An 18,497-nucleotide genomic window follows, 5' to 3' on the forward strand; every position below is an offset into this window, starting at 1 on the left:
AGGCTATGAGGTGCTTGAGTGTCAGTTCTGAGTCTTTAGCTACTTTATACCCAGGATACAATGGAAAAAGTTATGAAAATCAAATAAGTAAATATTACATATCAAGGGCTTTATATTTTTATTTATTCAGGTAACTTTCTATTGTATACTTAATATGTGCCAAGTTACTGTCAAGTTAATATGTGCCAAACAAAGAAGAAAGACATATTCTTTCCCTTCCCGATGCTCACAGCCTCGATGACGAGCCTGGTCATGGACTCAAAGAAACTATAGTGTAGAAGGAAATCAGCACTGCAGGAACTTTCAGAGGGCCAGAGGAAGGAAAGACCTTTCTCAACCAAAGAAGGCCCAAGACAAACCTCACTGAGAAATTTACAATCTAATGATTTGTAGATATAAAAAGTGAATGTCCTTTGGGAAGATATGATAAGATCTCTTTCAAGTTGTTGTGTTTTGTTTTTAATGAGTAATGTAATTATTGTTAGTATTATATTACTGATAAGGAACTGACTATTCAGCAGTATATTTTATAGGTCTTAGCTTCCCCACAACATACCACTTGCTAATAGTTAATTAAGTTACGAAACCATAAATTTAACAGAATGCACTACATTCTTAAGTGTTCATTGAAGACAACATTCTCCGCCTCTCCAAAATGTTTAAAGTCTATGTTTATACATCTGTTGTGTGCTTTTGAGACAATGTAAACATGGAAAAATCTCAAAAATATGTTGCAAAATGGCATAACCAGGGCTTCATTTGGGAAGTCACCCCTGAATTTGATAGGTGAGTTTAAATTCAATCAATATTAATCTGTGCAAATAAAAAGAGCCCTGTTCTTCCAGTTTCTTCCACTAATCCAGAGTGGCCCTGCTTTCAAACGAAATAATGACAACTCCAAGCTTTCTGTCTTTCTAACATTACATGAAAGAGTTTGGAGTTTCATACCTATGTCCAAAGCAGAGCTCCTTCATTTGAAATGCTCTTTTAAAAGAAATCCTCAGGGGTTTTCAAAACTGATACTTCCCTATCTTTGAAACTTAGAGCCACCAGTTAAAAAAGTTAATCCTATTTAGAGATAGGGTAGGGAATCAATAGGAGTTAGTGGATAGATATTTAGTAGAGGAATAAAAAAAAAAAAATCAGAGTTCCAGTCCTGACTTCATTGGGATTGAGCCTTTTTTTTCTCTGAGCCTCAGTTTTTCCAGGTAAAATGAAGATCTTAAAATGAATTTTAAAGTCCTTTCTGACCATGAAGACTCTTCTACAGTGCTGGAAAATTAGTAACTTTGCCAGTTATGAATTGGCAAGAGGATTTTTCTGGAAATTATTGCTTGAACTGTGAGAGCTGAGACACATTGCCAATCATGAATTTGAGGGTGGACTTACTCAATCCCACCCCTTGGAATCTCTAGCACTTGTTAATAACTCCATTACAGCATTTACCACATTGCATCTTGAGCAATGGTGTCTGTCTTCCATGCTAGTGTGGAAGGCTTACAAGGTCACATACTATCTCTTATTCAATGTTTTGCCAATGTACAGCAATGCATGACTCAGAATGAGTGTCCAATATATGCCCAAGCAGTGGAAGAATAAATGAATTACTATGTCAAGGCATCTCAAAAAATAATTTAGTCATAATCTTGGTACCTTTCTTAATCTTGTAATTCTTTTAAGGTATTTACATGTTGGTTTCTCACAAGACTACTTCCGTGACCCTGATGTCTGACAATCTAAGTATGTTGAATAAAAAGGAGAAACCAGCCAGAGTGCTGTGAAAATTCCATAAAATGCTGTTTCCAGCACCTCTGAGCTGAGATTATCTTTGTGCAAGAGCATCTTTCAAAAGTAAAGAAACTTCTGGCTAAAGATGGGGAAAATGAACACAAGCTTTTACTTTCATTCCTACTTGAAACACCAATAAAAGTACAATAAATGTGTGTATGTATGTGTGAGAGAGAAGGGGAAATCTATGAAGATGGAACAAAAGTGAGACAAGATCACAACAACTAAATTTCAGAAAGAGGAAACCAGCTAATGAAGATATAAAGGATTTAGCAGACCTGAGAATGCTGAATTCTAAGTCGGCAGTTGGGAAAGACCGTAAGCAACCTAACTCAGACTACAGAATCTTCAAAAGTTCAAACAGTGGTAGCACAAGGTTTCTCAAGAAATACAATGAATGGGGTGTGGGGTAAAATATGCAGTATTGGTGTAAAGTTTGTTTTTAACAAGGAATTATAACCTCAAACTTTTTCCTAAACAGTGAACATCCAGACACCTGCCCTCCCCAATCCCAGTAGAAGACTGGAGATTTATTCCTTGTAGAAAATAGAACAGAAGCTCCCCATACAATGGGTAGAAGCACATGGAAAACTGGGAGATTAAGTGAATGTGTATATGCTGATTGCTGAGACCCACATAATTCCAGCAGCCATATCTTTGTCATCCAGGCAGGAGAAAAAAAGTCTTTGGGGAACTTGTAAATATTAAGAGGCAAGACCTAAAGATACTGAATCAGGAGCTCCACAGTGAGCAGCCCACTGTGATTACCCTACAACTGAGATCATTTCAATAAGCCCATCCATGTGCACAGAGATTCCTTCCAGTAACCTTTTGAGCCCCCCACACTTTGGAAGGGGCAACCAAATATAAAAAATATTCGTAAAAACTCTCTAACATGAAAGAGAAAAATTAAAGCAAGGAATTTAAAAAAAACTAACTGGAAACAATGGCTATAGAAGGAGATGAAAACTTCTGAAAAATATAGCATTACTATCCTTAACAAGGTATTAGAATATATTGCCTTAGCGAAACAAGACAGCATAATTTAAAATCAAACATTCAAAGAAAAGCAACAAATAAGGATCTTGGAACTAAAAGTCTGATACCAGAAATTTCAAAAATAAATAACAGAAAGATTAAAAGATAAAATTGAGTCTATCACCTAGAGAATAGGAAAAAATGCAGAAGAGATGGAAAATAAAAGATAAAATATATGAAAAATAAAAACATCAAATAAGAAATTCAGGATATCAATATCTAAGTAATAAGATTTCCAAAAAGCTGGAATCGAACAATAACAAAGGAGGAGGATGAGGAGGGGCAGAAGAAGAAATTACCAAGAAAAAAATATTCAGTAAAGTTTTCTAGATGTAAAGAATGAGTTTCCATATTAAGGAAGCCTGCTAAGTGCCCAGCCTAATGGGTAAATATTAAACCACAACAAGGCAAATCTTCATAAAGTTTCTGAACTCAGCCAAAAAGAATAGATCCTGTAAGTTTTCAAAGAGAAAAAAATCAGTCTGTTCAAAAAATAAAGAATCAGAATTGCATCAGACCAGAACAACCAAAGTGAAAGACAAAAAAGATATTATAGCAGTGCCATTTCAGGAAAATTATTTTCAAACTAAAATTCTTTACCAAATTATTATTCAAATATGAGGAAAGAATGAAGGTATTTTCAGATATCACAAAGATATTTCAGATATTTCAAGTTTAACTATTATGTATCTTTTTTTTTTCAGGAAGTCACTGGAAAATTTATTCCCCCAAAATAAGGGAGAGAAGAATACAGAGGATACAGGAGAACAAGAGATCAAAGCAAAGAGACCTGCAGAGATTTTTCCATGGTGATGGAAAGGAAGATTCCAAAATCAAACCCATGTACAGGGAATCAAAGGAAAAGAGCACATGTAGAATCAAGTCAAAAAGTACTGAGAGAGATCACTTCAAGAAGATGACCTTGATAGAATTATCTCTACAACTGAATGTCTTGAGATGAGATTCAGAACACTGGTAGAGAGACCTGTAGTTAAATAGTGAAAAGTACACAGAGAGCTGAGCAAACAAAAAAACAAGACAGCTATCAATCAGAGAAAAAACACAAAATCTTAAGAGGAAAGGAAGAGTAATGATAGTTTAACTTGGTTAGTCATAAAAAGTATTTACCAGGTCATAATAATTAACTACTAAAACCCGATCTAACCAAAGTAACAAAGTAACAGTCTTGGGAAGATGGCAGGCTAGAAGGATGCCTGTAAGGGTGAGAATGTGATCATGAAAAGAGATGGAAAGTTCATTTCCATGGCAGGACATCAACAACAGATCTGAGAAATTGAGAGGCAGCAAGAATATTATATTATTTAGAATATGAGAATAAATACCAAAAAGAGTTGAAAGTGATTGTTTCTGAAGAGGAAAAAAATGAGGGAGGAGACAAGAAACTATCTTGGATAATATGCTTTCTAGAACTGTGACAAAAATAATAAGTAAAAGAAAAAAGCAAAGGAAGAAATCACCTCAAATTTTATTCATGAGGGATTGTCTTTATAACTCTTTTGTTCCAGAAACATTCTTAAAGGAATGAGTATCTTAGGAGGCTGCAGCCTGCTCCCAACACCCTCACCTCCTCACTGAGACATGATTCATGGCCAGTCAAGATCAAAAGAGGTTGCTCAGAGAAAAGACAAGGCTGTCTTTGCCATCTGTCTAACTGCTCCTTATGGCTATTAGATGAAAATCATCTGCTGACCTTCAATTTCGAAATCTTGTTCATAAATCTTTCACCAGCCAGGATGAGACCTTTTCTATATAAGATGGTATTCTAGATTTCAACCATTGATTATCGCTGTCCAATTTGACAGGAAGTGTCTTCCTGGAACAGTTTGAAGACTTTGATCCAAAAGTGGTATCTTTGAGGGGTTACTGTATTTTGCAGCTCTATGTTGAGTTACAACTAAAAATTCAGACTGGAATACTATGCTTGGAATTCATTTAAATAATAATCATGAATCCATCAGACTCAGCAAAAGCCATGGCTATAATTTTGTACCAGAGGTTATAATGAGGCAGTTTTGAGATATTTAATCATAGCTATGTTTTGTTGAGTCTTTCCTATATGCCAGGCAGTGTAGTAAACACTTTAATATATCATCTCATTTAATCCTCAAAACATCTCCTTTAATAGATACTATTATTAGCACCATTATATGGATTATAAAATCTATAGCTAGGGAGATTTAGGAACCTTGCCCAATTTCTTCACATAGAAAATGTACAGACAAAAATCAAAAACAGAATTGGGTTCAGAAACCACTCTTTAATTTCCTTATCTTCCCTAAAGAAAGATAGCTAGAAAAACAAAATATGCCATTGAAAGAGTGATGGTAAGGTTTAAGTCAAACGTATTTCTTACATGAGTCTTCATATATTAAGGGTAGGAGAGTTTGAAGAGTCTGATATAACATAGTTGCAAAATACACGTATATTAGTACTTGTGTCATTTGTGCCCTGTAATCATAATTCTGAGACTTGATAATAATTTATAGACCTTCAAGGTATGGTTTTTGAACCTGACACATTTCAAAATGATTCTCTGGACCTTTCTCCTAAATACCAATTTGTAATTTGCAATGCAAAAATTTCAGGGGATTGAAAGCCAAAAGTGACCAGAAGTGAAATTCACTGTTCCATTAAGCAAGGGAAGTGTCTTAGCATCAGAGACTGGCAAAAGTCATAGAGTAAAATACTGGATCACAGTATTTTCTCTGGCCATGGCAGTATGTTTATAGGTATGCCTTGCTTTGTAAAGTGGATGTTTTCTTGAAAAGCAAGGGAATAACTGAAGCTTTGCAAGTAGAATTATACTCTAAAAGCCCTGGGAATCTAATTTTTAAAGATAATTATATTAATTAATGTTTTAAATGTACATTATCATCATCTACATTATGTAATTTGTAACAGGCCTCCACAATTTCCCCTAATCTTTCATGATTCATCATTCACTGTATCGTGTCCCCAAACCTACCTGCTTCATGAGGGTGGGGACTTTGTCTTCTCACTACTATATTCAGTACAGTGGAACAGTATCCTGGAACGGTATCCAGCATAACAAATATTTGCTAGATGAATGAATTAACCAACCAACCACTTAATGTTTTCCAAGTTGTAACATGTTTGCCAATTAATCTATACCTTTGATTATACTATTCCATCAGCCTGGAATAGTTTTACATTATGTCAGTTCCATTCCTTCTGCAAGACCAAACTCAAATGCCAACTCCCTTCTCTGTGTTCCCATGGATTATATTTCTGTATCTGGTATAATAGCAAAGGGTATAAACCTTGTCATAATCATTGGTCTCTGTCCTAACACCTAGCCAGAGCAATCCACACAGAAGATGTGATATTAAGAGTAAATTTAAATTTTAATTTAAATTTTCACATGCATCACCAGCAGTCAGCTCTTCCCAGACTCCTGCTTGTGTCTACCTTCAAAAGTTTGTCTATAAGGTCTTCGTGAGGTCAGAAAAGGTCTTTTTTCCATTTTTAATCCCAATGGCAACCAATGTGCATGATACAGAGAAATGGATAAATGGACACTTCCAAACATACATTATTTGTATACATGTATTATTTATTTACATTATTAATAACAACTTTGTATTAACTAACTAACTGGTGTGGTTGTACTGGGTGATTTTTTAGACATAATCTTACTTACTCTTTTAAGCTATATGTTTTCCTCATGACAATGCTACCCATGATCCCTTATTCTGACATTCCTCAAATATCAGCAAAATACACATTTATTTCTATACTCAATAACAAGGTACAAGAGAAGTTTAGCTTGTCTACACAAGCTGAGGAAACTGGACCGCATTTTAGGTCAGACAATGGGGACAAATTAGTAAAATTCTGATCAAGCAGATCAATGGATTAACCAATCAGTGTCACTACTCTTTAATTTTTATAGCATGATATAAACACTATGTCTTGAAAACTATGGTTTGGAACAATATACCATTGTTGCATGGCATTCTGGTGGCTCCAACCAAAGAAAAATGAGTAAATTGGAGTTAGGCAGGATAAAGGAGAAAACCACTGAGGGCAGCAAGGTTAGCAGTCTAAAGAAGAGTGAGGAGGAATGGAACCAATTCTAGATCCATTACACCTCATGTCAAAGGAGGAAGAGGAGAATGATGGGAAAGGAAGGAATGTGTCATTAAGAGTAAGAAAGGTAGCAGCTTCCAGCATCAAGTAGGAATCCTGTCATGTATCAGGAATGTTCATGCGGTATTAAGGACACCAATAGCTGCATCTAGTTCTATGGAACAAAGCTCAGGTAATAATTAGGAGTTTGAGACAAGAATCCAGCCCCATTCAGGAAAAGAGGAAGGTGTAAGCCTAAGGATCAAATAATAACCTCAACAGCAACAGCTGTTATTATTGACTACTGATTTTAGACTTGGTTCTTTATATATATTTTCTTTCCTTGCCCCATCAATTTTGAAACAGCCATTGTACAGATGAGGAGGCAAAGACACAGAGACAAATCCTGCTCAAGCCATAGGGATTAACAAGTTGCTAGTTGTTATGTCTCATTTTAAGTCTTTTTTTTTTTAATGTTTATTTATTTTTGAGAGAGAGACAGAGACAGAGACAGAGCACAAGCGGGGATGAGGCAGAGAGAGAGAGGGAGACACAGAATCTGAAGCAGGCTCCAGGCTCTGAGCTGTCAGCACAGAGCCCGACACGGGGCTTGAACCCACGAATCATGAGATCATGACCTGAGCTGAAGTCAGACACTCACCCGACTGAGCCACCCAGGAGCCCCTGACTTCAAGCCTTATAATCTTTCTACCATACCACTGAGCTTCCCAGATATGCAGGACAGCTATTGGAGGTGAGATAAAAATAAAAAATGGTAATTGTAACCCCATGGTTAGTTAAGCCATTGGGTTTAGAAGTCAACAGAAGGCATACAAGAACAAAGGACTCTTTCTCATACCCACCTGATATTAGGCAGGAACTTCCAGTGATGCCCCAAGTCTACTCTCACTGGCCCGAAGCTTGGGGGAGACTGAGCCTACAGAGATCAGGCATCCTAAAACTTAATAAAATGTACACATTTAACATGTGTGTGCAAAGATGGGCTAGTTTTCAATAACAAAGATAAGTCTAGACTCACCAGACTAGAGCAAAATATGCCTTCGACTTTCAGTAGGGGTTAAACTCACAGATGATAAAGCCAGTCTGCCACTTACTAGCTGTGTAATCTGGGAAAGTTACTTACAGTCTCTATCACTGGTTTTTTTACTTCCTAAAATAGGAACAACAATAGTGCCTGAATCACTGGATTGTTATCAGGATTAAATGAGTAAATATACAGTAAAACACAGTGCTTGGTACATAGCAAAAGCTACATTAACATTATTTCAAAAGGCAATTATCTCTTCAAATGTCCTTTCAATGTCTTACATGAATAAAGCATAAAACCATGAAGCATGGATTTGCTTGAGTTCAGTTTGAGTAGATTTGTTTAAAAGATTATCACTGAACCCAATACCCAGTGTACCTATGCTTTATTAACGACAACAACAACAACAACAAGAAACTTAAATATTGGTGAAAATTTTGAAAATGGGGAAAAATCCATTCATAATTCAATTACCATTACCCAAATATTGCCACTTTTTTGCAAATTACAATCTACTCTTTGTCCATGGACATACAAATTCTACATTATCAGTACATATAACCACATCACTGTTTTTTATAAGGATCATCATATCACAAGTATTTCTGATTGTAACTCATGTTCATAAACATGTTAATGGCTGTCAAATTTCCACCTCATCACTGTATTTCATTCTTGGTGCGTTCAAGAAATTCAGCTTATTAACCATGAAACTCTTAGACTTTGGATAACTTTCATCTGGAAGTGAAAATGTATCTTCTATCTGAAATGATCTGTAGCTAATCAAATATCAGAAGAGATAGTTATCGGTTTTTTAATTGTTTGAAGACTGAAGGACTGAGCGCAATTATTTTTTAATAATATATTACTGCTGATTGAGGGCTATAAGAAAATCAAATCTCCTTCTATTACTTCAGTAAAACACTCAGCACTTGGGTTTCTTGGCATTATTCTGTTTGTCTTTCCTTTTTTTAGGGGTGAGGTGCTGGTTAGGGTGGGAGAAAGGAGAAAACCGTATCTACCAAATCAACTTCACATATAACTGATTTATAAATAAACTAATCTTAATTGTAAAGAAGACCCGTGTGAGGATAAAAAAAAAAAGCATAACATACAATCTGTTGAGAAAATGTCACTCAGATAGCCAAAGAAATAGGAGACCAAGGCACCAACCATAAATCCTTAAACAGAATTTATCCACTGTGGTACCTACATAAATACCTCACAAATGCTGGTTCTGACAATCCCAGAGATGAAACGAATCTTGCCTCTAATCCACCCTTGTTTCACAGATGAAGAAACAAAGACAGCGCAACTTTAAATTAACAGTTGGGGCAGGAAGCAGGATTCAATCCAAATCTTCAGATTCCCCAGCCAGGGTCTTTGCCACAAGGCTCCCGCAGCCCCCACTCAGTTCCGACATACCTGGGCCTATATGTGGTCATAATCATGCAATCTACAAATGCCAGCCAAGTAGCAATTGACCTCCTCATCTTAGTCCTTTCTCACTTGGAACCAAATAAATTGCTCAACTCAGCAATAGACCTAGCAATGTCAGTCACACAACTCACAGTATTAAAAATCTAGCTCAGACCTATAGTGTGTCTTTAAAAATTAATGTGGTAGTAATGACCACCCCGTTGTATTTTCCGTAGACGTCAAGTCTAAACAGGACCAAGTAAAGGAAGAATACAAAGTAGCTGAAAAAGCAGTTTCTCTGTAATAAGAAAATAGAAAACAATAGGCAAATCAAGTTAAAAAAAAAAAAAAAAAAAAAAAAAAAAAGACTTAGGACCCTGAGCTCCAGAAAGGAGATGGAAGAGATTATTCCCCAGTTCCTCCATTGAATACAGGGACTAGAACCTGAAGGGAGGTTTTCTAGCATGTAGCCCAATATTAGTTTTGTTGTGTGTTTTTTAATTAAAGTACTTTATTTATTTGTTTATTTATTTATTGTTTCAAGATTGTTAACATACTATAATATTAGTTTCAGGTGTAAAATACAGTGATTCATCACTTATATACAACACCCAGTGCTCATCACAAGTGCCCTCCTGAATCCCCCTCACCTATTTAACCCATTTTCTCACCTCCCTCCATCAATCCACAGTTTGTTAAGAGTTTGTTTCATGGTTTTAGTTTTATTTCATCAGAACATGCAGCATGTTTTCTGTGCCTCAGTGGATCACATCAGTTTGCAATCCCTTTAGTGTGCATGCCCCAGTTTGAAAAACTCAGAGAATCCAAACACATACTAGGTAATCAATAAGTACTGCTTATTAAATAAATCAACAAACTGCCTTGTTTTAAAATTGCTTTAGTTGTCTCCCTTGCCTCAGTATTATTGAGGGTTTTGCTCTATTTGCATCATCACTTTGCTTTTTTATGCTGATGCCAATGCAAAGTCCACAGGTAAAAAGTACCTATGTCATCTCCTTTTAAATCATTTGTAGACTTGCAAATGAAGCATGATTTGCATGGCAACCTTTCTCTTGACATGTAGCAAATACTTCTCCTTTAAATCCCAGAAGAGAAAAAGAAGCAAATCAAATTCAATTTTAAATAGTACTAGAAATGTTAAAAATATTTTGAAATGAAAGAAGTGCCTTAGGAGAAAACTGCTCGAATAATTTAATTTTAAACTTTCTAGATGTTAACAATTAGAATGATTATGTCATCTTTTTTAAAGCCAGAAACATATCTAGGTTTTTGGTTTCCAAAAAGTTGAAAAAGAATGTCCCAACTTGCCCTGTGTTGAGGTTTGCTCCACCTGTTTGAATATTATCGGTATTTAAGGGTTCAAGAAAAACCATTTCACACGGGTCATAACTGTAAGAATGAATGGGGTAGGAAGAGATGGACACATTATTGGCAGATTGGTATTGCTGCTTCCTCCTACCTTCTGGTAAAGGGAATCTGATACATTTAGTTATCTTCTGAATGGCCTGTAAAAGCTTCTGAGTTTGTTTTTTTGCAGTCCCGTCCCTTTGGGCTGCTTCTCAGGCTAATGGCAATCCACAATGAGGAGAGCAACAAAAACCCCAACTACAAAATAACAACTTCCTATCCTTCTTTTGCATAGTTTAAAGTCCACTTTCCATTATCTGCACTCTCTGAATCACTGGTGATGGGGTTTGTCTCAGTTAAGAAGCCAGTCTATGATTTGTAAAAAAGGGGAAAAGAACAAGGGTCTGTGGAGGAGCAACAGGTGTCCTTTGGGACTTCTTCCAAGGTACCCTCAATTGTATCACAGGAGCGAAATACCATGGCCTCCTCTGGGGTGGGAATCCCACATTCCCAAAGACAAGGAGACAGAGATTGTTTGAAAAAGTAACTGGAGAGAAGAGCAAACTAAAATTGGAACTACAGACATAGATCCTGGGAAAAAAATCCACCATGTTCTGAGTGCAAGGATGCTAATGCAGAGATGAAGATAATTGGGGAAAAAGATGTGTCTTCTTAGCCTCAGACACCCACAGTCTATTGACCTGTCTATTTTCTATCCCAAGCCTATAGTACAGGAATTAGGTCTCTTGTCTATGTGTCACACTCTCTTAACACTTAAGATAATAATAGTCAAGATCCAGGCAGTGGGAGTCCTGTAGTGTTCCTGATGAGTGACTCAGGTACATGTTATATTTTCATATTAATTCCCCCCCCCCATGGCTTATCTATTGGTTCCTAATTGAGAATGCACACCCTAACCATCTGAGGTGCTTCTTAAATATCCCAGTGCTGTGTACCATGCATACCCAATGATTTTGATGTGCACCCCTGATGGAGAATGCTATTAGTCATCAGATTTTACACTGTCTGTATTTTAAACCATTCAAGGTGTAATACTTGACCCAATCTATCCCCATCCCCAAACCCACACGATGTTATTATATAACTGCCTCACAACTAAGTCCTAGCAAAACAGATACAAATTCAGGTGTTCAAGGAGTTACTATAGAAATATAGACTAAGCACAGAAGAAATCCCTTTTAGTAAATTAAAGCCTTTGCAGAAATCAACGGGGAAGATTTGTTGAGTATCCATGCGACACATTGGCTTCTAAAACTACAAAGGTAGCAAAGGACCAATTCCTTCCCTCCAGGATCTCACATTCTAGGGAAAAGACAAACACATCTAATAATAACAAAAGACTAAGTGTGATTCTACAGAACTCTGCATGCTTTACTGGTATGCGTTTAATTTCATAATCATGATATTATAATGCGGGGTTTGGGGTGGGTACAGTAATTCTTATTTCACAGAGAAACAAAGATGAGTTGCCTAAGTCACTTAGTCTTTCTGAGCCTCTGTTTTTGCTATCTATAAAATGAAGTTAAAATGTCTAATCACAGGGTTTGAAGGGAGATGATATGTCTTAAAAGCCCCTAGAAAGAATACAAAGTGTCTCATGAATGTTATTTGCGGCAGTTAAAATGTGACAAGTCAGAAAATCCAATTTACCACTACTGGTCCATGTAATGGGTACAAGACAGCATACCTAATAGGGTCAGTACTTCAGAAGCTTAAAGGCATAGAGACAGAGGTAAGGGGTGGCACTGCTTGCTGCCACCTCTGGACTCATTCCTGATGCTAACACACCTCACAATAAGCGCCTAAATCAGACAGTAGGTTACTGGCAAGGTAGCTGGTCAGCCAGACCGCTTTTAGAATAGATACTTAGCTTGAGTTCAGATGTTTTCCCCACACAATAATTTTGTTTAGATAAACCAAAAGGGGAACAAAAGGTAGGCACTGCTGCTGTGGAATGTCGTGTCCCTATAGAGGCCATTAATCACTGTAAGACTTTATATTCTAGCCTCTGGGCAACCACCAGCACTGAAAAATGAATAAGGAAAAGACATACGATGTTGGAAATAAACAGCTCCTGAGTCTGTTCATGTGTCTCCAGAACAGAAGGAAGCTCCTAGAGGGCAAGTCAATGCACTATTTATATCCCCATACCCTGCATTTAACAATGCTCTTGGAACAATGCAGCAACTAAGTAAACCTTTTGAATTCAATGAAATGAACTCCCTTTACAACCTAAGAATCATGAGACTCAGAAGAGAAAGAAAATGATTTGCCCAAGGTTACTTATTAGAGCTGGGGTAGCAAAAAGGATCTCATGCCCAATGCCTCTTCTATTGTTATGTTTTTTACTGCATTATATTTTACCTATCCCACCACAATGGCCTCAGAGTTTGGGATTTTTTTTTAAAGCATGAAATAGCTTTTCTTAAAATCACTTCCCAGATCTGCTCAACTAGTTACTACAGATACATTTCCCTTCTCTCCTACAAAGTGAGTCACTCTGGTTTCAGAGAAACAACTGTTCTGTGCCTTAAATATATTGGTTCATGCCCCTGGTTCGACTCTAATGGTTGATGTGAAACCCAGAAGAGAGTTGAATCTTCACTGGGAATACATGTGCAGTTCTCTACAGAGAAAGCAGGTCAGGTCACTGCCTTCTATGTTCTGGAATCAAACTGATGTTTCTGGTACCCAAACATCTTTCACCTCTCTTGATTTACTCTCTACTGAATGCATGAACATGGCATGGTAAACTAAGTCAGGCCATTCAGGCCAACATATGTAACCAGAACTCCGCTATGGTAAATGAAAATGTTTTAGCTGAAGCAGGCAGCTGGGTAGCTGCAGGAGTGTAAGAAGTTCAGATGATGCCTGCAGGAAGGTTAATCTATTAGTGGAGTCATGAGAAGGAGATCTTTAAGACTGGGGACTGCATCTTAGTTTTCTTTTAGTCTCAGAAGCAGGCACATTGAGAATATAGCAGGTATTCAGTAAATACTTGTTTAAATAAAGAACACAAAGATTGCAATGCTGATTGTAGGAAATGCATTATGTGGGAGACAAACAATACTTAGGTCACATAAAGTATGCCAACAAAATACCAATTAGATGGCAGGGAGGCCAGGGAAGATTTTGTGGAGCAAGGGGCACATCAAATAAATCTCAAAGGAGTTAAACAGGGCCATAGGCCCATGGGAAGAGGTTAAGGCAATATTCACTCTAAGACATACCTTGATTTAAGCAGTCTAATATCACACTACCCTGGGTTAATACCAGGATATTGTCAGAAGCTCAGAATGGACCTACAGAATAAGTGTTCAAAGATAATCGGGGGTTGAAAGTTAAATGGCTTGAGGAAGAGCAGAGAGGGTATTTAAAAGTGAATCCATTTTCTGATCTAACCATAAAACAAGCAATGTCTTTTCCATCTCATTCCCATTCTTTCCAAAAGCAACCAAAGACCTATAACATGACCACATATCCAGGAGCTTCCGTACTGATTAGAGGATATCACATCCTCTATACGGAGGTGGCAGTCTTAGATACAATCAGTTCCCTAAGACCTAGACCTGTGCTTCTCCCACTTTAATGTGCATGCAAATGACCAGCAGATTTTACTGAAATGCATGTTGATTCAGTAAGTCTAGGGTAGGGCCTGGCGTTCTGAATTTCTAACAAGTTCCCAGATGATGCTAATGCTGCTTGTCTATTGGCCACACCTTGAATAGCAAAGACCTAGACCAGTGGTTAATTCTGGCTAGCTATTAGCATCACCGGGGAGCTTTTCAAAAATACCTACACCCAGGTTCCACTCCGGAACCAATTAAATCAGAATGTCTAGAGGTGTGCCCTAAGCATCTTTATGCTTTAAATGCTCCACAGGTGTTTCTAATACGCCAGCCAGAGGTTTAGAACCTAGCTAGACAAAGAAAAGATGTGGTGCAGGCAGAAAAAGGCAAAAAGAAGATGAGAGAGAGGGACAGAGAACCTCTTGCGTCACTCTAAATCAAGGCTTCTCAAACTTTAATGGGCATGTACATTACCTGGGGATGTTGTTAAAAATCAGATTCTGGTCCAGTAAGCCTAGAATAAAAATCCAGATTCTGTACTTCTAAAAAGCTAGTCTTCAAATCACATTTTGATTATCAAGAATCTAAATTAGTGGTGTCCAAACATTGCTGCACCTGGCATCTTTAAAAAATACCTGTGTCTCTCTTACACCTCAACATTCTGATGTCAGTGGTAGGGATTTGGCCAGGCATGAGGATGTTTAAAAAGCATGCCAGATGATTCTAATGTGTAGCAAAGTTTGTGAACCACTGCAGGACATAAACTCTGTCAAAGCTGGTCAGACTGTGAACCAACCCAAATCTTTGAGGCAATATTAATTATCATGGTGCATAAAAATCACTGAAATTAGATCATGATTGGTTGCTAGGTCAATTGATTTATTTTCCTCTCCTCCTTACCCTGGATGATAGGAAGTGATGCAAAGTAATAAGGAAGCAAAAAATTTTTATCCTATTTGTAACCTGATGTTCTGCTAGAGACTCTGGACAAGTGTTCTAAGAAAGGTTTTCAAATGCTGGAGGTAATGTGAAGGTTGTCAAATGCTGGCAACAAGATTCAAGATTAATTGGGCCATTAGATTTTTTTTTTTCTGAAATGAAGAACTCTTGAACCCTCAACTGAATCATTCAGTAACACTCTTTGAATCTATGTTAAAAGAGTTTCCTATAGAAAAGAAAATTATATGTACTTACATTTGAGAATGTCTTCCTAGAATTAGATTTAAATCTGTGGGGGAAGGAAGTTTGTGCATGAGAGCATAAAGTATGAAAGATGCATCAATTAGAATGAGATATGGATATACTTCTCTCAATATACTTTTTTTTCTTCTATAATAAAAATTTCAAGTTAGCTACCATTTTTCCTGTGCCATTTGCCTCAACTTAGAAAGTGAAGCTAATGTGTAAGTAATTAGCCATTCTTAATATGATCACTACCTGGTTAATTCGTTTTTTTAAAGGAAGTCTAAGAACTAAATGCAAAAGAACTTTCACTGTGTCTTGTGCCTGAAGCAATTTGGTACCACTGCAAAACGACCACAATAAAGGCAAAATTCTTCATTGCCTTTGGGTCAGTGCTGTGAATCATGCCTGTATCACTGCGATCTGGATTGGCATACAACTTCTGGCCTGATTCTTCTCAGATACATTTCTGAGATTCTTTCTCCATTCCAAATTCCCAAGATTGGCAGTACTTAATGGCTAGAACGCTACTGTTATCAACCTGAGATATAAATCACCTGGCACTTTGAGTGACATGTAGCATATTTTATGGGCAAAGAAGGGAAGTAAAAAACAATCACTAAGAGATACATCCTCTGTATATGGTGGATCAAAAATTAGTATATAAATTGGAAGCAAAAGTGTTACTCAGAACCCTTGCCAAATAAAGTTTAATAACCAAATAGCAGGTGTCATCTAAGTGCAAAAAAAAAAAAAAAAAAAAAAAAAACTGCTTTAGAGTAAAATGATACTCTGTTGTTAACTTATGTTCCAGAAATAATCAACTAGAATATTACAGATCTCTATGAGTTAAAACTGGCTTCTCATTTAAAAACGGATTACACAAGAGTTAATAAATATATGCCTCATCTATATAAGAGACATGGACTCTCTCATGTAGGTACATCATTATTGAACATAGAAATGCCCATCAGCAAATCCTAAAGATAATCTGTCTAATTTGAAAATTGCCAACTAGTGTAAATCCATGTTAATTCAGTTCTTTTCATACTGTAAATGCTCTCCTAGGTTCAAATACTGAACTCTTCTAATTAAATACTTAAAATACTTTACTGAACATATACCTGCTATTGTTCGACACTCTGTTTTTACTAGTCAGCTCAGAAATAGGTAACCCCCCACCATTCCCTGATCTGAGCACATTGCCACGATGACTGACATTCCTGGTTTAAAAATAAAACCTTGTTTCAAATATAGCTTCTCGAGTTCTGGGTAATGAATATAGTTTCATAAAAGTTGACATCATTTCTTCTGATTTTACCAGAATTAAATACATCCAATATTCCTACTGGGTATCTGACCACATCACTCAAGGTTCTTGCAACCTGGTGGGTGTTTGAAGGGGGAGGAGGAGGAGGAGGAAGAGGAGGAGAAAGAGGAGGAGGAGGGGGAGGAGGAGGAGGAGGAGGAAGAAACCTGCATAGATGGAGTTAAACCTGAAGGATAATCAGGCTTACAACTGTAATAGTCATTTTGTTTGTTAAATATGTCATCACAAGTTGATTTTTATAGTTCATTTACCAGTCGTATGTGTATAGTATGCAGATTTGCTTATGAGGAGAATATTAATATATACATGTCCAGAACTAGTAAATGCATCACGCTTGGGAGCCAAGCAGTACTCTGATACACTGTTCTCCTTAGAGGTCAGTTCTAACGCACACTGTTTCAAATAGACCCAATTTGTCTGCTGATATATATTCAAAATGCAGTAGGATGTGGTCATACACGCCCAGAAATACCATCTTTATGGGGTGGGGGTGAAGAAATCCAAACATTTTTTAATAGCAATGCATTACTGTATATCAGATACAAACATGCCTGCCAGCAATCCTAAAGCAAATGAAATATATTATTTGAGCCCATCCACTCTACAGAAAAGAAACTGCTTTACCAACACATCTCTCCTCCCCCATCATCTAAAGACTCTCCCCCCACCCACCCAAAAAGAAAAAAAAAAAAAAAAACTCATCACACTTCACTACGCAACTGATGGAGTATTAAACACTGTCTTCCAAGCTGTGGGAGTTAAAAAGAAGTCGCCTTCCTGCCACACTCCCCTGGTGCTGCAACGGACATAGCATCTCCTCCTATCGACCTAGTATGATGCTCGCTCCCCAAGCACTGCAGTCCCCTCGCTGAGGACTGCCCTGGCCACACGCACATCCAGCGGGAAGTCCCCCGATGGGGACAACCACATACCTTTGCTCTCCATTTCGGTCCCTTTCGAGTGCTGGAAGTTCAATGGAAGTTGGCCGGAAGATGTGGGCCCGCTTCAGATTCCCAAATCTGGGAAGCCAATCTGATGATTTCGCCCGTACTTCCTTCCTTCCCCTCAGGCTTCCTGAAAGATGGGATTTCTTAAACCTTGAAGCTGCAATCAGGCACCAAAGGACACTTAGCAGCAGCAGATTGCCTCTACAGGGGATGGGTTGCGACGCGTATCTGGTATTGAAATGCATGCATGGTGCCCGCTCAGATTTTTTTGTTTTCTTTCTTTTTTTTTTTTTTTTTTTTTTTTACCTGGGTCTGGAAGCTGCCAGCAGGAGCTGTCCTCCGAGCGTGGTGCTGCAGGTGTAGTGACAGATCATCCCACTTTGCTCTCTGGATGTACAGCAGATTTGCATGGGCGCTGGCACGCATGCGCAGGGCGTCCCCCCCCCCTCCCTTTTCGCCGCCTCCCGCTCCCCCGCCCCCCTTCGCCGCTCTCCCCAATACGGTCCTCAGTTATCCTAGCTGAGGAGCTGTAGCATTCGGTCACTGGGAAGCGCTGCTAAAAATAAACGCCGGACCGGATTTTCCTTTGCTAACTAGAAAATGGATTGGATTGGGATTGTGCATCAGTTTCGTACGATTTTCCAGGATGGATTACGGAAGCCTTAGAGGCGGCTAGG

At 37.7% G+C, this 18,497-nt stretch overlaps 1 protein-coding gene across 1 annotated transcript in view; it reads right to left on the reverse strand.

The window, feature by feature from the left end:
* The window catches only part of FGF12 (fibroblast growth factor 12), a 564,772-nt gene extending 546,523 nt beyond the window's left edge, over positions 1-18,249 (reverse strand). Inside the window, exons 1-2 of the mRNA XM_086675007.1 lie at positions 18,127-18,249; positions 17,806-17,947 (exon numbers count right to left, since the gene is read on the reverse strand). Coding sequence (XP_086531133.1) covers positions 17,806-17,818 — 13 coding nt within the window. The 5' untranslated portion in view covers positions 17,819-17,947; positions 18,127-18,249. The remainder of the gene's footprint in view (positions 1-17,805; positions 17,948-18,126) is intronic.
* Between the last annotated feature and the right edge of the window lie 248 nt (positions 18,250-18,497).

This window comes from Puma concolor, chromosome C2 (genome assembly GCF_028749965.1).
Source record: "Puma concolor isolate L17-30 chromosome C2, mPumCon1.1.hap2, whole genome shotgun sequence".
Lineage (NCBI taxonomy): Eukaryota > Metazoa > Chordata > Mammalia > Carnivora > Felidae > Puma > Puma concolor.